Source organism: Pygocentrus nattereri, chromosome 2, assembly GCF_015220715.1.
Source record: "Pygocentrus nattereri isolate fPygNat1 chromosome 2, fPygNat1.pri, whole genome shotgun sequence".
Classification (NCBI taxonomy): Eukaryota; Metazoa; Chordata; class Actinopteri; order Characiformes; family Serrasalmidae; genus Pygocentrus; species Pygocentrus nattereri.
Window position 1 is genome coordinate 25,869,612 of NC_051212.1, and position 24,741 is coordinate 25,894,352.

General features: G+C 39.1%; 3 protein-coding genes across 5 annotated transcripts; 2 read left to right on the forward strand and 1 right to left on the reverse strand.

The window, feature by feature from the left end:
• Positions 1 to 1,869: 1,869 nt before the first annotated feature.
• On the reverse strand, positions 1,870 to 17,781 carry si:ch73-335l21.2 (RING finger domain-containing protein). Of its 3 annotated transcripts, XR_001859081.2 has the most exons (3): positions 17,745 to 17,781; positions 14,821 to 14,988; positions 10,753 to 10,957 (listed from the first exon to the last, which is right to left on the reverse strand). XR_001859081.2 is itself a non-coding variant. In XM_017723054.2 (2 exons), the coding sequence occupies exon 2, from the start codon at positions 4,067 to 4,069 to the stop codon at positions 3,455 to 3,457; it is 615 nt and encodes a 204-aa protein (XP_017578543.1). In that variant the 5' UTR covers positions 4,070 to 4,140; positions 17,745 to 17,771; the 3' UTR covers positions 1,870 to 3,454. The 3 variants fall into 3 exon arrangements, 2 of the variants coding, with proteins under 2 accessions (XP_017578543.1, XP_017578542.1); XM_017723054.2 differs by lacking the exons at positions 10,753 to 10,957; positions 14,821 to 14,988 and adding an exon at positions 1,870 to 4,140 and having other exon boundaries at positions 17,745 to 17,771; XM_017723053.2 differs by lacking the exons at positions 10,753 to 10,957; positions 14,821 to 14,988; positions 17,745 to 17,781 and adding exons at positions 1,870 to 4,140; positions 7,736 to 7,812.
• On the forward strand, positions 12,868 to 14,476 carry si:ch73-335l21.4 (E3 ubiquitin-protein ligase-like). The gene is made up of 2 exons (XM_017723055.2): positions 12,868 to 13,410; positions 13,891 to 14,476. Exons 1-2 carry the CDS (start codon positions 12,981 to 12,983, stop codon positions 13,947 to 13,949), a joined length of 489 nt encoding a protein of 162 aa, XP_017578544.1. The 5' UTR covers positions 12,868 to 12,980; the 3' UTR covers positions 13,950 to 14,476.
• An 847-nt stretch (positions 17,782 to 18,628) lies between the features above and the next one.
• LOC108442824 lies at positions 18,629 to 22,838 on the forward strand. The gene is made up of 3 exons (XM_017723056.1): positions 18,629 to 18,757; positions 18,837 to 18,898; positions 19,641 to 22,838. The coding sequence occupies exons 1-3, from the start codon at positions 18,735 to 18,737 to the stop codon at positions 22,463 to 22,465; spliced, it is 2,910 nt and encodes a 969-aa protein (XP_017578545.1). The 5' UTR covers positions 18,629 to 18,734; the 3' UTR covers positions 22,466 to 22,838.
• The last annotated feature ends 1,903 nt before the right edge of the window (positions 22,839 to 24,741 follow it).

The following is a 24,741-nucleotide window of genomic DNA, read 5'->3' on the forward strand; positions in this document are numbered from 1 at the left end:
TATAACCATTTTTTTTTTCATTTTCCAAAATGACCAGTGATCCATCATGTGTCTTCTGAGGTTTTATACGTAAAGTTGATGATGGTAAAATAGTAGTAAATCTGAAAAATAAGTCTTCTTTGGAGACAGTGTTTAGAGTGCACAGCTCCACCATAAATGAATTTTTAAAAATATATTTTAAACCAAAAGCTAATCTCATGACCAATGTAAAACTATATCCCAGGCATTTGGTAGTGTGTCTCTAACTATTTCATATTATAACTGTATCTATATCTGTGACAGCTTTTAGAGACATTCAACTTTTCAGACATCCTATTACCACTGCTGTGAACAATTCTGACTCTGTAAGTTTCTTTACAATGGAGAATTTCACGTGAAACCATTCTAAGTGATTTCTTAAGCATTTAATTATACAGACATTTAGCAAAATCTGTTCAATTTGAAGAATGTGAAAAAGTATAGACTATAAAACTTCTGATTTTGAAGTAACATTTTAGTAACAAAATATAGCTTGGTGTCAAAATACATGTTTAAAAAGTAAAATCGACCCTCGTTTTTTTGTTTGTACATCTTTTTGGCCTTGGTCCATCCCAAACATTGCACTTTGGCCCCTCAAGAGAAAAAGCTTTGGCACCTCAGTCTAAAGTCTTTTGCTTATAAGCGTCACAAGGGCATGTTACGTGGCCACCAAATTTAGTATTTGTCACTATGACCATGAAATTGTGTCATCTAACTTATTAAACATGCCTACAGAGCAAAATCACACTTTCTGATTGTACCAACTGAGGCTGAACTGATATAATCTATGTGCTTGAATAATACATTTAGGACCTTGCAGCTTGTCTAAAAGAGAGAAGGTTGCATTGATTGACTTAAGCACCTTTGCCGATCTGTGCCTGTAGAGAGTGGATGGATATAGTGTATAAATTGTGTGCCAGTTTGACCAAAGAGCCATTATTTTCTTGCATTTGCTGGCTGTTTCTCCTCTAAAAGTTCATGATGAACAGACATTTTGGGGCCATTAAAAATTTCTCCTAGGGGTTTTGCTCCCAGAACCCCAAAACAGACTTATCTATCAAGGAAGCCCCTCCTTATGTTTAAATGCAAAGTAAATTTGTCTTTAAGACAAATGCAAGCACAAAAGTATTTGCGAAAGAAAAATAATTTTTTTAAATATCCCAAAACAAATTATTTTTAGCAGCAGCAAGGTTTCAGCATGTGCTTATCTTCTTCAGTTCTGCATCTCAGAATAAAAGAATGTAGAATAGAAGTTGAAACTGATTTGTTTAACACTTTTTGTGTCTGCATGTTTGTTATATTGCAGTTTGGTGTCTTCGCTATTATTATAAATTGTGGAAAATAATCTGAATGAGAAAAACCTTCTGTGAGTATGTTTGTCCAAACTTGTACCATTGCTCTACAAGTGCAGTGTTTTTCACTGTCAGTAATGGAAGACTACACAGCTTGGGCTTTACCCTGCTGCATTACCGCTTATTTATTTCATCAACTCATTCTTGAAGTCTTTCTAAGTTGTCTATGTGCGTAGAAGCAAAGAAAGTCGTCTGCACTGCTGTAGTTTTTCCAGGTTTGCAAGCAGGGAATACTGGACTAGTACTTTAGTCAGAGATACACTGCCACACTGCAGGATGTTGTTGCAAAGACAGCTTTGAAAAGTGGTGTATGTGTGGACCATGTGACTGTTCCTCATAAATCCACTAGAGGGATCTCCTGCCATGCCAAGTGACTGCTCAACTGATGCAATAGTGCAATAACTAATTCTTGATAGATTCATTTAGAGTCCAGACCTAAAAAACAATTCAGAATTTTAATTCAAAAGACTAAACTTCAGCTGAATAAGTACAAGCACTGTTTAATGGTCCAGTAATTTTACTATATTTGGGCTGTATGATATGGACAAAATACCATATTGTAACAATGTTGTTGTATTTTGGGAATGTGATGTAACTTAAACACCTTGATGTGACTAGGTTTAAATGAACATGCATTATTTTGGCCATTTTTTCCATTTTGGATCATATGAATTCTTGATTTCTTCAAAACACCTACAGAAACTCGTCTGGAACATTGTTCTGGATGCTCATAGAACAGTGAAAACATTTCTGATTTATTAAAGGGTTCATTTGCATATGGCAATCTTATATTAACATTGCAAAAATTATACTGCAATAACAGTTAACAGGAAATATGTTGTACAGCTCTAGATTACCTATACAGATTCAACCAGGCTAAAAGCTGAATGCAGTAAACGGTGGTAGGAGTACATAACACAGTAAATCTGAAATCCTGAGGGAGAAATGTGAATAAAAGGAATTTTCTCTAGCTGTAAAAAATTCAGGGAACTTGGACTTGGTCTGTATCGTGAAAATGCTAAATCATATTTACATGTTAAATTTAAATGTAAATATTTTAAGTTTTCCAAAGGTATGATCATATGGGAAAATACAGCACTATGCAAAAGTCTTAAGCCATGTGAGAAAATAATGAATAAATGTATGTATTTATCTTGGTAAGCACTTTATCTAACAAGGATTTTTTTTTTAACACAAACATTACAGTAAAAACAACTAAATAATACATTAATATGCTCATCTTAAAGTCCAGCATTTACACTTATCATCCAATAACTGCTTCAGCTAATCAGTCCTCCATCAATTTATGGAAACTAAGCTGCAAGAACAGCCCATATTGAATTAATTGTCTTTGTGATGTCACAAAAACCATCTATTCAGACATAGCCCCACCCATTGACTTTGATCTTATGAGGAGTTTTTTCAGCCCAAACTACTTTTTTAGTGACAGAAAAACCTCAGCATCTCCCCTTGTTTTACTTCAGTGGTGTGGACCCCCACAGCACCACCACAGAGGAGGTATTATTTATATGGTGGATCATTCTCAGCACTGTAGTGACACTGACATGTAGGCTGTATATTTTTGCTTGGTTGATTATTTTGCTAGCCCAGCAGTGGCATTAACTCCAGCAGCACTGCTGTGTCTGATCCACCCATACCAGCGCAACACACACCAACACGCCACCACCGTCACTGCAGTGCCAATGAGTGAGAATAATTCACCACCCAAATAATAACTGCTCTGTGGTGGTTCTGTAGGGGTCCTGACCATTGAAGAACAGGGTGAATGGGGGCTAGCAAAGTACGCAGTGAAACTGAAGGTCTACAGTCTGTAATTGTAGAACTACAAAGTGCAATTATATGGTAAGATGGTAAGTGGAGGTGATAAAATGGACAGTGAGAATAGAAACAAGGAGGTGCTTTTAATGTTATTTTTTATGTTTTCAACAAATATTTTTTTCTTCTCACTAGTTTATGGCTGTCTCAAGACTTTTGTATAGCACTATATAATTAATATGTATACATATGTGCCATATATTAGACAAAATTGGCTCTATGATACAAATTTTTTCTCTCAGTCTCTTTCAGTTGCGGAAGAAGTTTGGGCCAAAAACCACCCCAATCACACAGCCCAAGACAAAAAGCAACCAGAATACCACCACCAGCATCTGCACACACAACAGGCTTCTCCTGTGGCTCCTCAGCACTACTGCTCTGCCCTCCATGGGCTCTGGTGAGCTCGACCCCTCGCCCATCTGCTCCACCCGGAGGCTGACGGTGGGTAAGATGATGAAGCGGGTGTCACGTGACTCCAGAGAAAGGATGACCCTCTGCGTCACGGTGGTCAGCCGAGTGGACACAGATACAGGTAGCCGGAAAGTAACAGGTGGGAGCTGAGCGAGGATACGGGAGTTGCAGGGGAGAGACTGTGCATCGCCACCCTCTAGTGGTGTGGAGTGGCGGCACAGGGGACAGGAGATTGAGGGAGGGCTGTGGGGGTCAGGTGGGTGGAGTGGGGACAACTGGATGTTATCGAGACATTCGGTGCAGAAGACATGGAGGCACTCCAGCATGCGCGGAAGCTTGCGGTACTGGTCATATTCCTGATAACACACAGGGCACTCCACCTCAGGGGAGTCCCCACCAGTGGAGGCCTCATCCTGGGCTGATGTCACCCCTGAGGCTGGGGCTTGTGACATGGAGCGGAGAAGGTTAATGGAGAGAAGATACAGTTGCACAGCTGGGAAAGCTAAAGGGAACGCTGTTACACCTGCAAAGAAAAAGGTTATTATTACAGCAGCATCTACACTAGCAATCGAAAGGGTGGAATCCCTGTTCAAAAAGTTGGAAACTCATTGAAATCAACGGTTTCAATAATATAAAACCAACTTGTTTGCAGATAAATGTATAAAATGCTTTAGCACGCAAGTCTTGTGCAACTTTATCAACTACAAATTATTAGTAGGAAGCTCTATAAAACGAAATATTTTTAGATATTTGCAGAATAATAAACATAGCTGTAGATGATTTTAAAATAACTAAGAAAGCTGTGTAACTTTAAGAGTAAAGGTGTGATGGTGATCAAATCTCAAGGCCATTAACCCTTTTTCACTGCAGCTATTTCCAGCTGTTTTGGAGGTTCCTCATTTGAAGTCCTTAAAGGTAAGCAAGCAAGTCAACACTTATAAATGTGTATTAATTGTGCTTAGATGTAGTTTTATTGTTATTGTTGCAGTTGTACACAATGTGTTCATATGAAGAATGTTACAGTTGTGATGTCCTTCTTATCTCGGCTTGGCTATATTTCTGGAGAGGTATGAATTGTTTTACAGCAGGAGGTTCGCCCCTCATTGCTCACTAGCAGCTCAACACAGAGTGCCATCTTGTCATTAAAATAAATAAAAATATTTTTCTTAAGTTTTCATTGCACTAGCAGAATGATTAATAGGGGCAAACATTTTTAAATAGATACAGTACAGTTATCATTTTTGGAAGATAGACATAACATGTTTCTAGAATATGAAATAATGAATAAAACTTCTTTTTAGTGACTACTTCATAATACTTGAATATGCATTGTGTAAGTAACTGTGGCATGTAAAATAGTAAAAATCATTACTAAGACAAGTGATTCCAAATTTCTAAATGGGAGTGTATGGATTGTGCTGATAACTTGATGATCAAACACTGCTATTGCTTTATTCAATAATATAGTAGTGGAAAATCTCAGAGTAGGTAATTTGTTAAAGGCGGGCAAAAAAGCTGTGGCTTTACACGTAGTCACACGCAGTCTTGTTACTGACAGACAGGAAACTGTAATAGAATATCTGGAATAAATCCAAACTGTGACACTTTTTTTCAGGAAAGAAATCTAGAAAATAGCAAAGCCTGCACATGTCTGAACTGATTCATTAATAAGAGTTAGTAATGACTTGTGCTGGCTGGCTGAAACTGGATGCTAGGTCAGTTTCCCAACTCTAACCACAAACTTCTGCTGGTATTTCCTGCTATTGAAAATACGTAATGCTGCAGTCTGCAAGGAAAGCTGTTGTATGAAAAGCTATTGTGCTGAAGAAGAAGGACTATATGTATGTGTATCTGTGTTGAATGAATGAGGGGGAGGTTACTGTGAGTGAGTATAGTAGGTGTTCTAGGATATTAACAGCACCGGTACTACTTTAGCATACCTTAAGATAAAATCAACAAAAACAGAGAGGTTAGTGACTTTTTAAGCCAGTGAGTGTAACTATGGTGTAACACATGCACTTCATAAATGACTGGCTTTTATTTCTGTAGAAGGGTAAATGGACTTAGTCACCACATACGTCCATGTTTCTTACAATTTAAGTTGTTTTCAGGTGTAAAGCACCATTAAATGACAGACTGACTGTCCTGATGGTCCTTTACAGATTTGTGTTTGTTCTGTGAGGTATGATTATGAACAATGTTAATATACCCTCATATACCCTCCATTTTTATTTATTATCCAAAATGACCAGTGAATGTACAAGTATCATTAGTTTTTATATGTAATGTTCATAAGACTAAAGTGGTGCTTAATCTTTTTTGCCTTACAAAGCCCTGCATGTATCTCATCACTGTGTGTGCCAAGTTTACTCGCAGGCCAAAACACTGCAGACATCAGAAGGCTGCCTAATTAAACATGCCTGATTCCGGTCATCAGCTAAATAGCAAGACCAAAGCGTTAGATGAGGGTAAATGTCAGCATCCACAGCACTTTGGCCCAGGAGGTCCCCAGTTTGACATGGCTGCTCTAAACCATAGATGCAAAACAAAGACCGGAACTTTGGCCTCGAAATTATTCAAAATCATTGTAAATGTCTCAGGCATCAGGCAATATACTTATAACAACATGTAATAACTTGCTGTGAGGGAGCTTTTAGAGTCATTAAATGCTTTGGATGTCTGGTTCCCATCATCATCACTGTGAACAGTTCTGACTCTGCATGTTTTGCATCTTAGTAAATTAATTATGCAAAACATTTAGAAAGTGCACTGCATTCACTTACCGAGGGTGAACAGGCACATTTTGTTCTTTTTATAACTTATTCTTTAAGTTGAAAAATTATGTTCCCAATAAAAGGTACTGAAGACATACCTGAAGTATGTCGTTTTTCTAGGAATGTAAATCCTTGCTTGGTCATACCACACTACTAAAACATCAGAATGACTGTCTCCACAATTCACAATAAAAGATGCCCATATACATTACATTCTCCAGAGCACTGTTAGTAGTCGCATGTCTCATATCTTGTGTTTCATTTTTAGACTAGCAATCCCAAACCCCTATTCACACGGGCACAGCCAGGGTGACCATCACTCACAGGGAGAGCAGCCTAGCAATGTAAAACTCTAGAGGACTGGTGTTTATATAGTTGAAAGTGCCGTTATGATAAAGGTCAGTTTCCCAGGCGTAAATGCATGGTACATGCTAATGATAACTTTCAGTATTTTCAGTATTCAGTATTATGTCAGGTCATTGATTGTGATACATTTCAACATCTATCTACTGAATAGGATACTCACAAAAAATGCAGAAATTTTAGAATTTTATAGTCAAATAATTTCCTGTCTATGAATTATATTTGTCATATCATAAGGCCTTATAATATTCTGTAATATGTGTTTAGTATCCAGTAGTAAACTACAGAAATTGACTGACATTTGTTTTAAGATTCTTATTAGAAATTCTGTAGAAATTCCTGTAGTGTTATAGTATAAACCTTTCTCACAAGGGGACAACATAGCAAGAAAACATTCTAATTATTAATATAGTATTAGAAATAAAATATTACTTATAAGACAGTTGTATAACAATCAGGGATAAAACATATCAGAGAAATATGACTAACTTACAACAGCTATCTCAGAATACAGTCGTCATATAAAAGGCTCTATATAATATCTAAAAACTTGAGTATAGCATCTTGAACTTAAGAGTAAAACCTATTTTGGTGCGATGCAGAATCATATTTAAAGGTTCTTACTCAAGTTCTCTATTGTGAAGCAGAATAATTTATTCATTCAAATGGTTGTTTGGGTCATCATGGTTCTATGTATAATCACTGTATTTACCAAATTTACCCTTGAAGAACCCTAGAGTACTCCTACAACACGTAGCATGTTTACATCTGCAGCTACAACCTGGTATATAACGCTTTTAAGGAGTAATGGTTGTAAAGATAATGATGTCCAGGAAGAACAGAATAGCATGAGGCTGAGCACAGAAGTGGTAGGGCTATTTTACGGAAGACTATTAAAACAGTTCTATCTAAGTAGGGCAGTTGATATTAAGAGTGCTGGCAACTCTACATGTTTTAGTGTGCAAGATGATGGGCACTTACCCTTCTAAAGCCTTCTGCTTCTACTTTTGCAGGGAAGCCCTGGGTCTCCTCTTACACTTGAGTTGCAGATCCATTTTTATATGTTGTTAAAAGAGCAGTTACACTGAAGCTATTGAAAGCTTTTTATGTCACCTTTGCCAAAGTCAAATGTGTTTTGGGATATATTATAAGCACTCTCTCTCTCTCTCTCTCTCTCTCTCTCTCTCTCTCTCTCTCTGTCTCTCTCTCTCTCATACCCAAATGCCAAGGGCATTTGAGCCAGTTTCCCTGACATTTATTACCTAGAGATGGTTTGGTTTCTAGGAGAGGGAACAGTGTGAGATGCTTTTAGATTTGAATGCCTCCCTGCTTTCATCATCTTTACTTATATTGTCCATTCCTCATCAACATCTGATGTAGTCTGTTTTCTACTGATGTAGGAATTGCACAAATCTATTGTTGCAGCCAAATGCCCTGCTACGTGACAAAGAGCAGTGGAAAGTTTTGTTGTTTTTGTTAATCATTGCAATACGTTAGAGATTTCATGAGCAATTTCCAGTAGGTTGGATATCATGACAGCTGCCAGGGGGCCACAGGTCAAGTTTTAGAGCTGTAAAGCATATTACTGGACGGCGAACTTTGGGTTGTCAGTGATTCATGCTCAGAGTTATCTTTTCCCCCACTCCAGTTTCTGCCTTTTCCCTTTTTTGTCTTGCTCCGTGAGCAAGAGCATGGCCGAGCATGACGGCTCCTCCCCCTCTCAGTCTTACAAAGTCAAAGAAAAAACAAGCACTTTAAATCTCATGTGATTACAATAGCAGAGAGTTACTAACTAAAGCAGGAACTAGATCATGTGTATTTTTTCTTTTTATTTCATGTTGAGCAACAAATCAAACTAAACAAATGGAATAATTTCACATATAAAGCAGAAAAATGTTGTTATGAAAACTAGTCTTAATTATACTATACTTATAAAAACTTTAGTCAGATCTCTGAAGAGCCCAGAACACGCGTTTAGATCACATGAATACACTTCAGTAAGCACTTTTTACACCAGGTCAGTAGTTACACTTCCTGAACAATGAAGTCATAGGTATTTCAGTCACAAAGAGTGTGGAGAACCCCGGCAGTTTAGAAGCCCAGCCAGTTAGATCCAGAAATTTGTGTCACAGGCACACCCATAAGTTCTGAAGGGGAAGATTGGGGGAAGAAAGAGGTGGGTAAATTCGGGGAAATCTGTGCTGAGTAGGAAGATATTGTTTTGCTGCTGCACTGTAAAATGAGACTCTGTTAAGAAACATGCATTTATAAACAAATTAGTTCCTCTGAATTTACAGCAAAAAAGATCATACTTTGTATATTTCCAAGATTTGCTCATATCACTGAATCTGATACAAAAAAGTGCTTATAATGGAATAAACATAATTTAGCACAGGCACCTTACAGCCAGTTCAGAACACCGTGGCATGGCCAGTTTTTTTTTTAATGTACTACCATGTGCATTTTTCATCATATTCCAGCAGTACTACACACATTGAACAAAGGTATCAATTTACATTAGAACATCAATTGATCAGGCGTTTTGGGTGGGAAATAGAAAAAAAAGATAAAAAGAAAAAATAAGCGTATTGCACATTGAAAAACACTTTTACATAATTTGAAGATGCCAGCTGCCCTTTGTATTGTGTCAAAATTTCATGACAAACACACCAATAGAAATAGTACAAAATGACTTAGACTAAAATCTTGTTACATTAACTGAAGGTAAGAAATGTTTTTGCTCTCATGTACAGGTACTATTGTGGAAATACAAGGTTTTGTTCCACATGCCATCCTCACTGGGCTCATTTCAGTTCTTAGAACATGTCTTTGCCAACTTCAATTCACCACTCAGAGCTGCGTCATACCTACATTAAACAAAAGGCCACTCGCCATATAAGGAAACGAGAGGGCAGAGACATGTGGACTTGAATCAAAGTGCGTTTACCCTTGGCTAGGTTAATCTCAGTGTGGCTAACCATGCAGAACTCTGTAATGCCAAACATTTTTTCAGATGAACATACATATTTTTGTAAATAAATGCTTCATTCGGCTATTTGTTTTGGTTTAAAACAGTGGTGTCTTGCCCTTTTTTGTTGCCAGCTACGTAGCCTTTAGTTTACTAATTAACAAGCCAGCAGAGTAAAATAATATAGTTGTGACAGCAGTCTTGTAGAACAGATGGATTAGTTTGCTATGTTAAACCCATTCTGAATATAGCAAATACAAATGTTTGTTTCTGAAAAATTAAGCATTTTATAGCATTATACTGATTTGGCTTATAAACAGCTAAACAGCATTTTTTTTCTTGTGTTTGAAACAGGAAATGTGCAGATTTCTGGGAAGGTTTTGCTGCTGAGGTTCACACTTAATTTACGTGAACTACTAAAGTAATAGAACAGCCCTTATGATGGTGTCTGGGATTCCCCCGAGGGAGAAAGTTACGGCAAACTTGATGAGGGCTTGTTAAAAATGGTACTGAAAGGTGCACCGTCATTCACAGTACAGTCCTACAGCATATACGACCTGAAACATTTAGACACATACGTGCACATAAACGCAGGCCTACTAGGCTACCTCTCATAATGTCAACACTCATGAAAGGGGAACAATAACGTATATTAAGTCAAAGTTATGGTTACTGTGAAACGATTAAACCCCAAAGGCTGAAAGTATCTGTGATTCAGTAAGTTTTTATAGAGCCATAAAACACTGATAACAGGTTTTAACTGCTGGATGTATTTCTTTGAGTGTATTTATGTCACCCAATATCATTAGAACTAGTGGTAAAAGTGACAGGCCTTCTGTAAAAAGATTACCTCTAGGCCTACAGATTCCATATCTACATCAGCATAGACCACTGGCAGACTGCCTGTTTCAACATGTTGTAACCTATTTTTGTCTCCTTTGTTGTAGATGATCTCATGGGTATTTCCCAAGGCCAGATTTCTGGTTTAGTCAGATGATTTAAGCCCAAAGACAAGCGTGTCAAATAGTAGTAGATGTCAGTGATATTTTTATTGAACAGTCCTCACTTTTGGCTTACAGGGCTCATAAAATGGAAAAATAATTTCCACGAGTCCATATATGAAAGTGAAGCATCAAAACAATGGTCAGTTAAATATATCAATTTAAAAAAACATGTGAAACGTGATTAATTACAACTAGTTTTGGTTCATCTGCCCTGCAATGTCATCAATGGACCTGAAGGAAAAAGAATAAATACAAGAAAACATGAGTATATATGCCTTTTGAGTCATATATTTGGACTGAGACTTTTGTACAAATTGTCAAATCATAATTTTCTACTTCAACTCATTAACAATTAGTCACTTATTCTTTTTGTGCATGTGTTTCATTATTATGTTCATGACAGCATCTGTACTGATATATGATTGATCGCACCTCTGATTTGGGAGCTTTAGCTTTTATTGTAAGGAGCTTAAGTTTTTTGCTTTGTAAGATTGTGAAAATGGAAAAATTGTCCAAAAGGAGTTTTGCCAGTTTATTGGATGAAACCACTGGACAAAACACTTTTATGATAATGAAGGAAATATGAAAAATAGAAAGACAGAAAAAAAACAGAAAAATCATGCTAAATATGAAAAATTTATCAAAAGTGAATAAAAAAATGAAAAAAAAAAAAAAGGCTTGAGAGCCTTTAGGGCACCCATCATCCCAGTAAACCTGAGTGTGGTTCGCTCTTTCTCCCGTCTCCCAAGACAATGAGTTCCCGCTTATCTCTCCAAGTCCCAACTCTCTGTGCTCCTGCTCGAACTAACCCCTAAGGTTTTACCAAAAGAATTTATAACAACCCTGCGTATCTGAAGTGACCTCCTTCACCCAATCAGCATTAGCATTGTAATCAATGGAGGTGAAAGGTGTGTGTGTGTGTGTGTGTGTGTGTGTGTGTGTGTGTGTGTGTGTGTGTGTGTGTGATGTGCAGACTTGTTGGATGTGCAGACTTAATGGAGCCTAAAGTTGTATGTGACATCTCCCCGTTCCTTTGATAGAAACAGCCTTGTAAAGTATAGTAAACCATAGTAAACCATAGTAAAGACAGCTTCCAAGCACAGAAACCTCTAATCTAACTAATAACCCCCACCAGACAGACCCTCATCAACAATAAGCATCAAAATGTCGTCAATTGGAGTGATAGTTGCCCCTCTAATGTATGCATGGGTAGGTTTTCATGTAGGTATGTGTATGTGCATGTGTGTGGGTGTGTGGATGTGTGTGTGTGTATATGAATGTGCTTGTGTGTGTGTGTGTGTGTGTGTGTGTGTGTAAGCTCTAGGCACAAAAGATCATCTTCCCACTGGCACATTTTAAACTAATTTCTGTAATGATTATATTTCTAATTTTTTAATACCATTGAAAAAAATATAGTATGGTGGTCAAGATCCCCAGATCGCTTGCACTTTCATTTTAGACTAAGAGCTGCTTCAAAAAGAGGAGAATGTAGTTCCTAACAGACCTTCAGTTCTTGTACTGACATGCTTGATGTACTTTTAGAAGGTGCAGTTCTGCAGTACCGCTATTCAGTAAAAGTAGTTGTTTGACCAGATGCTTCTGTACTTCCCCTCAAGTTGTTAAACAAACACACACAAGTTAAAACAAAAACACACACACGCCCGCGCAAACGCACAGGAGGAAAGCCGGTTAAACACGTGTCTCTCCATAAAGCTGCTCATAGAAATTCAAAAATCTATTACTTTTCTTATTACGTTTCCACAAGATGTACGGACTGGAGCAGTGATTTAAATCCCACTAAAAAGAGGGACAGGATTCGCTAAGAATTTGAAAACTTCTGTTTAAGAAAAAAGAATTTAGCATATAGAATGAAAAAATAACAATATGCTCATGAGGCTTGTTAGTAGTAACAGATGAGATGTCTGAGATTGAAGGAAGAAGCTTTGACAGGGTTAAAAGTGTGAGCGCATGATTTGGACCAGAGGTCATTCGTTCTCTCACTGAAAGGAGAGGCGAGTCAACGCCAGGTTACATTCTAGGCCTACGTGCTTGAGAGCGGTGACGTCACCTCATTCCCAGTGTTTACGGGTTGCTAGTAAACTCACTCGGAGCTCCTCCTCCCTCCGGTGTCGCGTCACGAGCTTCCGAAAGAGCGGCCCGTTAAAAGAGCTCGCGCTGACGGAAGGCTCTACAACTGCTAACGTACCTGCTGCACCGCACTGCTATTTTCAAAAGCCGATAACAAAAGGACACCATGCTGGCCGAATTGGAGCTGGAGTGCGGGATTTGTTACCGCCCCTATAACTCTGGTCGCCGCTGCCCGCGGCTGCTCGGCTGTCAGCACCGCTTCTGCCAGTCCTGCCTGCTGCGCCAGGGCTCCGCCAGGCGACTCCCGGGAGAAAGCGACTCCCATGCCCGCATCGTGTGTGCCCTCTGCCGCCACCACACCGTCCTCACGGAGGCGGGGCTGAAGAACGACCTGCCGGTGGACGAGGAGCTGTTACAGCGCCTGATAGCTGAGGGTGCCTTGGAGGGCAGCGCGAGTGACGATGAGGACGATGAAGAGCCAGAATCGGAGACAACCAGCCAAAAGAAACAGGAGAGTTTACCCAGGACTAGGAGAGGGCGAGTGTGGAGGGCCATGAAGAAACTTTGCAACAAAGTCAGAGGACAAGATCGACGAAGTAAGTACTTTCATCTCTCAACAGCACAAAGACTTAACTCTAAAATGAGCCTGTGAGCAGAGGCGGACTGGGCTAGTCTAAACATCACAGTAAAGCTAGTGCTCCCTGTAACAGTGACATAGCTGCCAATAAACGGCTTGAGTAAAAGAAGAACTGTCGAGTTAAAAATAATCCGCATCAACGCCAGTTTTGTTAGATTCCATGCTTTCATTTTGTGACTCTTTTCTCTGAAATAAGAGGTAACAGCAAAGCCATTTGGGTAGCAAATCAACAGAACATACTGAGATTAAACCCCAAAAAAGGGATTGGGAACTACTATTATTAATATTATGTTAACATTCTCAGACGTACAGTTATCAAATTTTCATTCATTACTGAGTAAACGCAGAATAAACTACCTACCTCTGCCTAATCTACTGTTAAAATTGATAACATGATAAAAGATTTTTATTTAAACAATTGTTCTTTTTTCTTTTTCAGGCTGTATTACTGATGCTGAAATGAGGGATCTGGCACTGATGTCTTGCTACATGATTTAAGCGACCAGAAAGACCCTGAAATATGCCTTTTGAATAGACTGCCTTTATGGATTCACTTCAAACTGGACATGTAGCCAGACGGACTGGTCAGGGGCTTCTCAAGCACTGATCGCTCCTTTCAAAGGCACTTAAAAGCCAATCTTGTATGGTAATACACTGTGGAAAGGAGATGGCTATGACCGGACTTGTATAAAGGAACATGATTGTAGGTCTATTGACCGACCAGACTGAGCAACACTGAGCTGCAGGAATTTGAGAGGGGATTTCGTATAGGCCAGTATTTTCCAGGTTTTCAACATGGATAACGTGTAAGAATTGTAGCACTGTGATGGAACATAAGCTTTAAACTCTTGAACCGAGCCATTCTAACTAATGTTAAATCGCCTAATTTGGTAGACTTAGTATTAGTATACTACGTGGTATTGTAAAAATGTTTTGGTGCTCTTAATTTATTACAGTGCTTATTGTATTTATTGATTTATTAATCTGAACTTTGTACTATTTTTAATAAAAACTTTGGAATATTATATGTTGTAATGGATTGACTTGAATGGATTATTATAAAAAGGAATTTGTTTGGGTTTGTAAACAACTTATTTTTGTGTTCCTTTACAAAAATGACCTATAGCAATACTTCAAGTAAGTGTTCTATAGTGCTGTACTGTAATCTATATGTTCATCTCCATATAATATTTCTGTAGGACTGTCTTTTGACAGTCATTTGTAATTGTGTCACATTCTACAGTAATTATCCCAATTAACTATGCAATCCTGTATTCCTATAGATCTTTTTCATAGGAGTTATTATCTAATTGCATTAAGCATGAGTGATTCTAAAGGTGCATTTGACTCCATATCAGTATAAACGTACCTGGAGATTGAGGTTAACTAAAGTTGCTTCATCAATAATCCATTAATTCCTCTATGAAGGAAACAGTGAGTATGTGTGGAAGTGTAGGTTAACTTTGGGTTACAGCTCTGCCTCATCAGCACACATTCACAGTGGGGAGAAAACTGCTTCTACATTTCTTCTGTAAACCTGCGTCAGAAAAGAACAAACTGTGAACTTTGTAAAGAAGGCAAAATTACAGTATTAATGATGCTGACAAGAGCATTACTGATCACTTCTTTCAAATGTAGTTCTCCAATCCTGCCCCGATCCACAGCAGTGTATAGTAATAGATTACATTTACTCAGTTACATGCACTCAAGTGATATAATGCTAAAGTAGTACTCTTTATTTTCACACCCACAACAACATTTTAGACATTTACTTCAATTTTTTGTACATTTAATTTCATAATAGCATTTCATCATAGTCACACCACTGACGTCTGGGGTTTTTCATTTTAATTTTAGACCTAAAGGATTCAAAATGAGAAGTAGCAAATTACGTCAGAGACAGGTTGAACAGAGTTCACTCCACTAAACTAAACTGCACTCAAAAAACATGAAACTGTTCAACACTGTTGAAATTTTCTCTCATTTACATCACTCAACACATAAGACACATGATCATGTGTATTATAATGAATGTCAAGTTGATGAAATGAAATACAGCAACCTGTCAGCCTTACTTGATAAGTGTTTGGTCAGTCCAATCTAGATGATTAAAACTCTCATCTTTCCCATTGCCTCATTTTACCTCTTCCACCAAACTTTACCATTGGTGCTATGCATTCCCGGGAAGTAGTGTTCTAACAAACCCAGATGCCAGATAGCGAAGTGTGATTCATCACTTCAGAGAACACGTTTGCACTGCTCTAGAGTCTAGTGTTGGCATGCTTTACACCACTCCAGTCAACACGTGCAGTTTTTCATAGTGATCTCAGGCTTGGGGCAGTTCCTCAGGCATGGAAACCCATTTCATGAGGCTCCCAACACGCAGTTCTTTGGCTGATGTTGCTTCCAGAGACAGTTTGGAAAACTGCAGTGAGTGGTGCAACAGAGGATAGGCTTTGGCACTCGGTGGCCCTGCTCTGTAAGTTCTGTGGTCTACCGCTTCATGGCTGAGCTGTTTCTCCTAGACACATCCGTTCCAAAATAATAGCACTTACAGTTTACCAGAGCAGAAATTTTACAAACTGACCTGTGGCAAAGGTGGCATCCCATGACTGTACCATGTTTAAAGTTACTGCACTCTTTAGTATGATCCAATCTACTGCCAGCATTTGTCTATGGTGTATGTAGATTTAACTAGTCTATTAAATTGTATTGCTTATATTTACTTTAGTAGTTGAACATAACTATATTATTTTAAATAAACATATGAAAAAATAAATACATGACCAGCCACTTGATTAAGTGTCTACACTCACTGTCCATTTTATTAGGTCCATTCCCAACATAGGAGCACTTTGTAGTTCTACAAGTATTGACTGTAGTCCATCTGTTACTACTCCCCTTTGAACCTTTTCTTCTAAAGTCAGAACCCCCAACAGGATCACCACAGAGCAGGTGTTATTTAGGTGGTGGCTCTTTCTCAGCACTGCAGTGACATTGTCATGGTGGTTATTGTGTGTTGCACTGGTCTGAGTGGATTAGACACAGCAGTGCTAAGTTTTTAAACACCTCAGTGTCACTGCTGGACAGAGAATAGTCCTCCAACCAAAACTATTCAACCAGCAGCATCCTGTAGGTAGCATCCTGTGACCACTGACGAAAGACTAGAGGATGACCAATACGAATGGTGCAGCAACAGATGAGCTACTGTCTCCTACTTTACATCTACAAGGTGCACCAAAAGAGTAAGTATGTCAAATAGATTGAACAGTAAGTAGACATAGTGATTTTTAAACGGGTCTGTAATGAAGTGCATGATACAGGCTCTTGCACTGGCTGACACTTCAACCCCAAAAAGAAATCTGAGCCATTTTGATTTGTTCTTGTTAATTGGAATAGAATGCAGAAAGTGACCATTCTGCCTCTTGTATCTAAAAATTGAGCATTTATAAATGAGTGCCATCTCCTGGTAGCTTTAAAGTAATGTAGAGTGACAACTAGTGTGTGAAATGTGGGAGGGTCAGTTGATCTCACAGCTCATGAATACGCTATATATGATTCGTTTTAGTCACTTAGTATTATCTGACGTCTCAGATGATGCCAAATAAAGAGTAATTCCTAAATGGTAGTTAGGTGGCAGTATACAAAAAATAAAAAATGTAGAGGTTATCCAAGATAATCACATACTTTCAGCTAAGATAACATTTTGAGTAAGAAGGAAAAACACTTGCTGGGTAAGATCCACTCATACCAACATAACACACACTGACATTACTAAGAAGAATCATCCAAAGACTGGATGACTGGTTGGTCTAAATATATAATACATTTTGATGAATTTTTATCTTCATTTTTGTGGGGTTTCACAGCACAGTTAAAGGAGTACATCCAAATAATTTTTCTTAGTGTTCAAGGAGGTTATGCCAGCTGTGTTGAACCACTGGCCACGAGTCAGTAAAGTCAAAGAGTAATGCTGGACATGCTTCCAGATGAACACAAGCGGAATTATATTAGCCTGACGTAACTGACGCAATTCCCACCCAGGGGCGCTGCCAGGTATTTTGGGCTCCATGAAAAGATATCACATTGGGCCTCACCACCATAGGCCATGCCAATCCTGAAAATATAACCCTGTGCAGACATGCATTCAACATTCTGCATACAGCAGAATTCAGTCTTAGACTCCACACTGATACCCACTATAAGAAATGTGCTAAAGGCCATCTTTTACAGTAGAAATGGAGTTTTAATCATTATGCCAACTGACATGTCATACAACACAATGCTGCTCACCTCTTTCTTCAGATGAGGAGACATGGCTGGTTCTGTGTTAGGGGTATGTGAATGAGGAGAGAGGGCTGGTTCTGTATTAAGGGTGTGGGGATAGGGAGACATGGCTGGTTCTGTGTTAGGGGTATGGGGATAGGGCTGGATCTTTATTAGGGGTATGAGGATGGAGAGACAGGGCTGCTGAGCCTGAAGCTGCATCTGTTGGATATGGCATCAGGCAGGGGCAGAAACAGTTGATTCAGTATGATTAGCTTGCTAAACGTTTGCCTGTATTTATTAATAGTGGCTAAAAAGAGGAGCAAAACGTAAACACTCAGAATTTTCTGTAAAGATACTAAGTTACTGTATGAAAGCCTATGTCACTATGAACTAAGCTAACAGGCTCATTTCCACGACACCCAACTTTCTTTGTGATAAACTGGGTGAGTGCAGCGAAGCAGATGGATGTTGATAGAGCAGGCCAATGCGCGGGCACGTGCTCTTCTACTTATAAAGGCAAATAAATAAATTATGCGCTTTTGAGTTCGGCACAGCCAGATAATGACGTTTGATCCAGTCCTTAGTCTGGGGCTGGAACTAAACTCTGCTGGGCTACACACGTCCAGGACCAGTGTTGGACGGACCTAAATCTTCAACGCCAGGTGTGAGTCGATTAAAACTTCATTTCCTATCTGGTTCCCTTGCTTTTGGTTGATTCGCTAAGCAAGTGGATCCACGTGCTCGACAGCCCAGTTTTGTGAGCCCACGGGTTCCCTGGTCAGGAAGATGAATTCGGTTCTGCGGACGCATCCGGCAGTGTAGTCAATCAGCAGCACGTTCACTAATTTACTTAGTGCGTTCTCAGGCGGCGTGACGGCTAATTAACTCAGGGGGTGTATTTGGGACGTAGCAGGTGGCGAGCTCACAAAAGGAGGATCTTCCCTGCTGCCTCACTTTTGCCTGTCCTGTGTGCTTGTTGTGCTGGTTTAGCATTAGACAGTTTGGACATTCCCGATGCTTCCTGGACATCATTTAAGGTAAGTTTTGCCTGTAATTGCATTTTAAAAGGAAAATGCGCATATGGCACTCAGGCAGCCGACATTCTTTATCCCACAGACTGGCACTGGTTTCTTTGTTTTTCCTTCTGGGGAAATGTAATGCTGCACCGCCACTAATAGGTAAGTTATTTCCAGACATACATGCTGGGTTCTGAACACAGCTGAAGTCTAATAGGTCTAATACTTTAGAGTGGATTAACGAAGGTTTTCCTAAAGCTGATATTTTATCATTAAATATGCACTGCATGCAAAAAGAATGTGAACCTGTACGTAGTAGGTTCAACTAGATCAATGCTTTCCAGTTTTTTTATTACTAAAATATTCATATCAAGAAGTGATCGAACAGGTGTTTAATTAATGCTGATCACTTTTAATGCTTTTTGCAAAGAATGTTACTTTGTATGGAGTTACTAGGTTGAATTCCATTCTGAACCATCAGCCAAATCAGTTTGTACACTGTGAAATTAGACCTCTGCATTTAACCCATCCGTGCAGTGAAACACCCACATACATGCGTACTAGTGAACACACACATACACAAGGGCACAGTGAGCACACTTGCCTGAAACAGTGGGCAGCCCTATCCACGGCACCTGGGGAGCAATTGGGGATTGGGTGCCTTGCTCAAGGGCACTTCAGTCATGGGCTTTCAGCTGAGGGGATTGAATCAGCAACCTTCCCGTCACAGGGCTGGTTCCCTAACCTCCAGCCCACGAGTGCCCCCGCTTGAGCTAGATCAGTATTTTTCTAGTTAGCCTGTGTATGCAAGTTGGCCTTTGTATATAATAATGCTGTAACTTTTGCTGATAATGCTCATATATGTATATATGTTTAAGCACAAATATATGCTTTTTACCATCAGCCCGAAGCATAAAATACACCACTGAAGGTAAAAATCTCACAGAAGAGCTGAAAAACGTGGAGAATTTCCACAATGTCTACCCATCCAGCCACCACTACTCTGTGCCTGTCAACACAGATGTTAACTCTTCTGAGAGATCTACACCCAAAGCTTTGTCTGCAAATAGCAGTACTGTTTCCATTTGGAATAACAATACCTTTAATGGATATATCACCTCCCATGTCTACAGTACTTCATCAAATGGACGTGTATTAAGTTTAGTCAGTCCTTACCCAGACTCCAGTGGTATGCTACCTTCAAGAAGTGCTAACCGGATGAACTTTGTGAGTGTTAATAGCAATTACAAAACACATAGACTCAGTCCAGTTGACACTGGTCGTATTGAGGGTCCATACAATTTAAACCAGCACCAGTACAAGGGGCATGTGACTGATGGAACTCCACTGCATCACCACCAGACTGATGATCAACGTGGTGGAAGAACAAGAGATTTATTTAAACGTACTATAAAAATAAATGAGAATATTTCTATCGTAAGGGGTATCGGGCAGCATATCATACCAACACAAAATGTGTCCTCATCAGAGTTAAAGTTAGTCCTCAGCAATTCATCTGAGCATTTGAATATTATGAATCTGTCAAGTAAGTTTGTTCGTCAGCACCATCTTCAAATGGCACAAAGACCATATATTCAAGAGTCTTGGAAACCATATACAGATCCTGTTCAGGCCATAAAAGGGCCCCAGTCAGTCTCCTTTAGGTCTAAACCGGGAGAACAAACATCATCTGAGAGGGACACAACCCGAAGTGGAGACCAGACAGTTAATTATAAGGCTACAAATATCATAAGAGTTAAGACAAGCCATGCATTCAAGGGCTATCATTCACCTGGGACCACCAAGACAAATAGTCAGGATCACATTCAAGACATAAGCAGAAGTCGTCAGCTTGGCCCTTTTGCTACACATTTGCCCACCCCAAACTCTGTGACAAGCAATGGATTATTTTCTTCTCAACGCTTACCATCACCTGGCATTAACCGCGTCCAGGCCCAGCATAGCCAAAGAAAGCCTAGTGCAACAATCTATGCCACTCCAGCTCCCCAACTGGTGTGGAGGTCCCCTTATAGATTGAAAAGTGAAGGCGATGACGCAAAGTTTGACAGCCCTCCAATGACTCTCAGTCCTTCAAATTACATAAGCCATCCAAGTTTCAGAAGATTTGGTGGTCTTCATACTATCTCTGCCACTTCAAGAACAGGAACAGTACAGTGGCTGGTCATAAAGCCTAAACCTGCTTCCAACAGTGCAAGGGATACTGTCCACCACAGAGCACATCTTTCCACTGATATTCATAAAATTTCTGCTAAACAAAGTGTATCGAAGAGCATTCCTGAGAACCAAAGTCAACCACATTATACAGGTTTAAAAAATGCCCATGCTGCCAGAGACTTCACCATGAGTTCTAAAGACCTTTATCACCCACAAACATTACATGATCAACAGGCATGGGAATATGGTGAACCAAAGGACAAAATGGCTTTAATTGGAATCCATGCAGGGCAAGACCAGTCAGAAAGATCTCATGGATGGACAGCAAATGCAAATGTTTCTGTTTCAAATACTGAAGTCCCTTCCATAGGTAGACTGGCTGAACGTGTCTATGACTTTGACCATTCGAAAAGTACTATGAAGAATTACTTGTCCATAAAGTCCAGCCAGATTTCCAAAACGATTGCATCTGATGCTGGAAAAACACCTAGTCAAGATCTGAGTGCAGCCTCAAAAGGTGACGCCAGGTATGAGTCCACTTCAATGTATAGCCAAGTAAATGCATCACCAAACAGAGATGCTACAGGTGGTGACCAGGCTGTAGATGGATTGTGGAATCACTACAGCCAATTTGGGTCTATTCAAAATCATCTGTCCAATGTTTTTGCAAGTGATACAGAAATGCAATATAGTAAACCTGCCCAAACTCGGATGTTCTCCTCAAAGGTATCTCCTGAAAGTGTGCTCACTATTAAAGGTGCCTACTCATCTGACGGCAATATCCACTCTGCTCACGAATCCACAAGTCATAGTGGGACCCTTTCTCACAGTTTTAGACCACAAAATGCCACAGAAGACAAGGGTAGCGATTCCTTCCTAGAATTCTTTCCTGCAAGTCCTGAGCCTGTTACACCCCAAAATGAGATTAGACACATTCAAGAAAAGATCAACAACATTCAGCGAGCTCCAAACGAGCTTTTTAATTCAAGTCAAGATGAAGTGAAGGCAGCAGAGGAACATCAAATGGAGAATGTTAAACATGCTAAAACCGTCCAACAGTACAGCAGTCTTTTTAATATCAAGCACAGTTCAAGTCCAACAAGTAGTGTTGTGATTCTTAAACGTATTAAAGTCCACCCTACAGACAAAAGGAAAGACCCAGAGACTCAGTACAGGTCTGAGAATGCACGATCTCCGGCATTAATATACAGATCTCCCATTATTCGCAAAAAATCTAAAAGCAAACCATTAAACGGCTTGGTGGACCCCTCAGAGGATTTTACAACATCTGAAAATCATGGGAGGTTAAATCAGAACATTGAGATAGGGGCCCAAACTGAAAATTTACCAGCAAAATTTGAAGTGGAGCCCAGCTATGCTACAGGGATCTTGAGAAATGTAAATGTGCCTGCCCAAACTACAGGTACCATACAGCACTTCAGTTCTCCTCTGAGACGACTAAACCAAAACTTGAAATCAATTCAGTTTTTAGATGTTGCAGGTAGTGCCACCTTCAGTGTTTATGGGCCAAGTATTAAAGGAAATCCAAGGTAGAGATGTCCAGCCTGCCAATAATAAAGATTCTGAAGTCACATACCCTTAGGAGATGACTGGAGACAAAATGCTATGGAACCCTCACCTACTAATATTCATTTTCTTCATTAAATGAGGATGTTGAGTCTCCTCAAAAAGCTGAACTATCTTTAGATTCTTTTGCAGTCAAGATTTACCAAAACCAGGAAGGCCACTCTGTGTTTGTATGCCTTGGCATACAAGTGTAATCAAATTCAGAGCTGATTACATCTAAATGCAGGGCAAACTGTCAGAGGAACTGGATCTGAAATGGAATCCATTGCACCATGAAGAGTTTCTCTGTTATGGTGTCCTACAACTGTGCTGAACTACAATAAAGTAAAGATCACAGAAATTCTTAGTTTTTTTTTTCTCACTATATAACAAGGTTCTTCATTACTAGTCCTGGAGGGCTGGTGTCCAGCACATTTCGGTGATTTCCCAGCTCAAACACACCCACTAAACCTGGCAGTGACCATATGAGTTGAACCAGGTGTCTTTAAGCAGGGAAATTACCAAGCTATGCAGGACACCAGGACTGGAATTAAAGAACTCTGCTGTACAAGTACATTGTTTCAAGGAGCAAATTTTTACTGGTAACCTTTTTGATTCACATTTGCTTTTAAAGGGCCCATATCCATATAATTTTTCTTGTATTTTATTTTTCCTCTGAGGTCTGCTTTTAACCTGGAGGGGGGGTGTTATGTACCAAAAACAGTTATTCATATCTACATGACTATTTTCCAACCTCATTTTATCACGTACAATTAAACAGGCCATTTTAGTGACTATTCATTTAAGATGATATGTGTAAATGAGCTCTGTTCTGATTGGCTACCTTGTATTAAGCCTCATTCAAAAAGCGGTCCAACTCTCCTTATAGCTGTAGCATAAATGAGTGGGGCTACTCTGCTGTAAGCTGAATAGGCGGAAATATATGTAAACCTGTTGGCTTTGGTAACATTACGAAAACAGTGAATTCAGTATGGGCTGTTTCTGCAGCTTATTTCCATACATGGACTGCATAGACAGGGGAGTAAACGGTACGTTTGAATTTTTTTTACAGTGTTTATATAGTAGGCTGCATCACATTTAAAAAAGATGAGGAAAATTGTTATACATGATGGGGATCCTTTAGAACTTAACATTTTTATATTGCACTCGATCAATAATTTTCGCCTTAAGAAAACCCAGTATTTTCACATAGCCCTCTAGTCATTTTCATTTATCTTCAGGGCAAAAGCTTTCTAAATTTTATAAATACTGATGAGATATAAGGTGTCATTATTTCTCCTTAGTCCCCATGGTTGAATTAAATTCAGCCATGGGGACTAATTATTAAATTAAATTCAACCATGGGCCCAGTTTGCTGATTTAGGCCTTCAGTTACTTTTCAAGGTTCAAGATGCTCTTTGAACAGCCTGGCAAGCGTGGATTGTGTTTGTGTGGGCAAATGCAATGGAAAACTAAATTGCACCACTTTATGTAATTTTCCTTTCATGCTTTTGCCCCGATAAACAATATGATGCTCTGATTTAACCCATAGGACAATTCTACAGGAAAACACTTACATTTTATTCAAGAAATTGTAGTATTTCATAGATTTCCAATTAAAACTCAAAATGGAAACTTTTTAAACTATGCCACAATGGCAAAAAATCAACAAGAAATGTGTTTTTAGTCATACTGGGAATAGTAAATCACCCAACAATGCTGGGTGGGCTAAAGTCAGTGTGTCAGACAGCCACCAGATGGTGTGTGTGTGCTGTGATGAAAAGCTGCTCTGAGAGTTCTTTGGGTTCATTTTGTTTTTCATCAGTACTATAGGGCTATTGTACAGAAAAAAAAGCACCTGAAAAAAGCACACACATTTGAGCAAGTTAAAATGAATGTAGACAGGCACTATTAATATTCATGGCTCCAGATTCTGTCCTTTCGTTTTTAATGATCTTAATGCTTTCATGACAAAGATCATCAGTTATAAACTGTTCCGTTAAGGGCACATGTGTCCACTGAAATAATTCTCTACATAAACTGCTCATAAATTGCTTTAACACTTATTTTACTTTTGCTCTCCAACAAACAAGTTTTTTTTTTTTTTTTGATCTTTCAGTCAGTTAAACATCATTCATCAGTAATGATGGTTAAAAGCTTGTTTCTGTGTTAGACTCAAATCAAACAACTAAACTTGGTCCTGTCCCATTCATAAGTATGACCCTTAACCTTTTCCCTATTGGCCAAACCGCGCCAAATTGCCT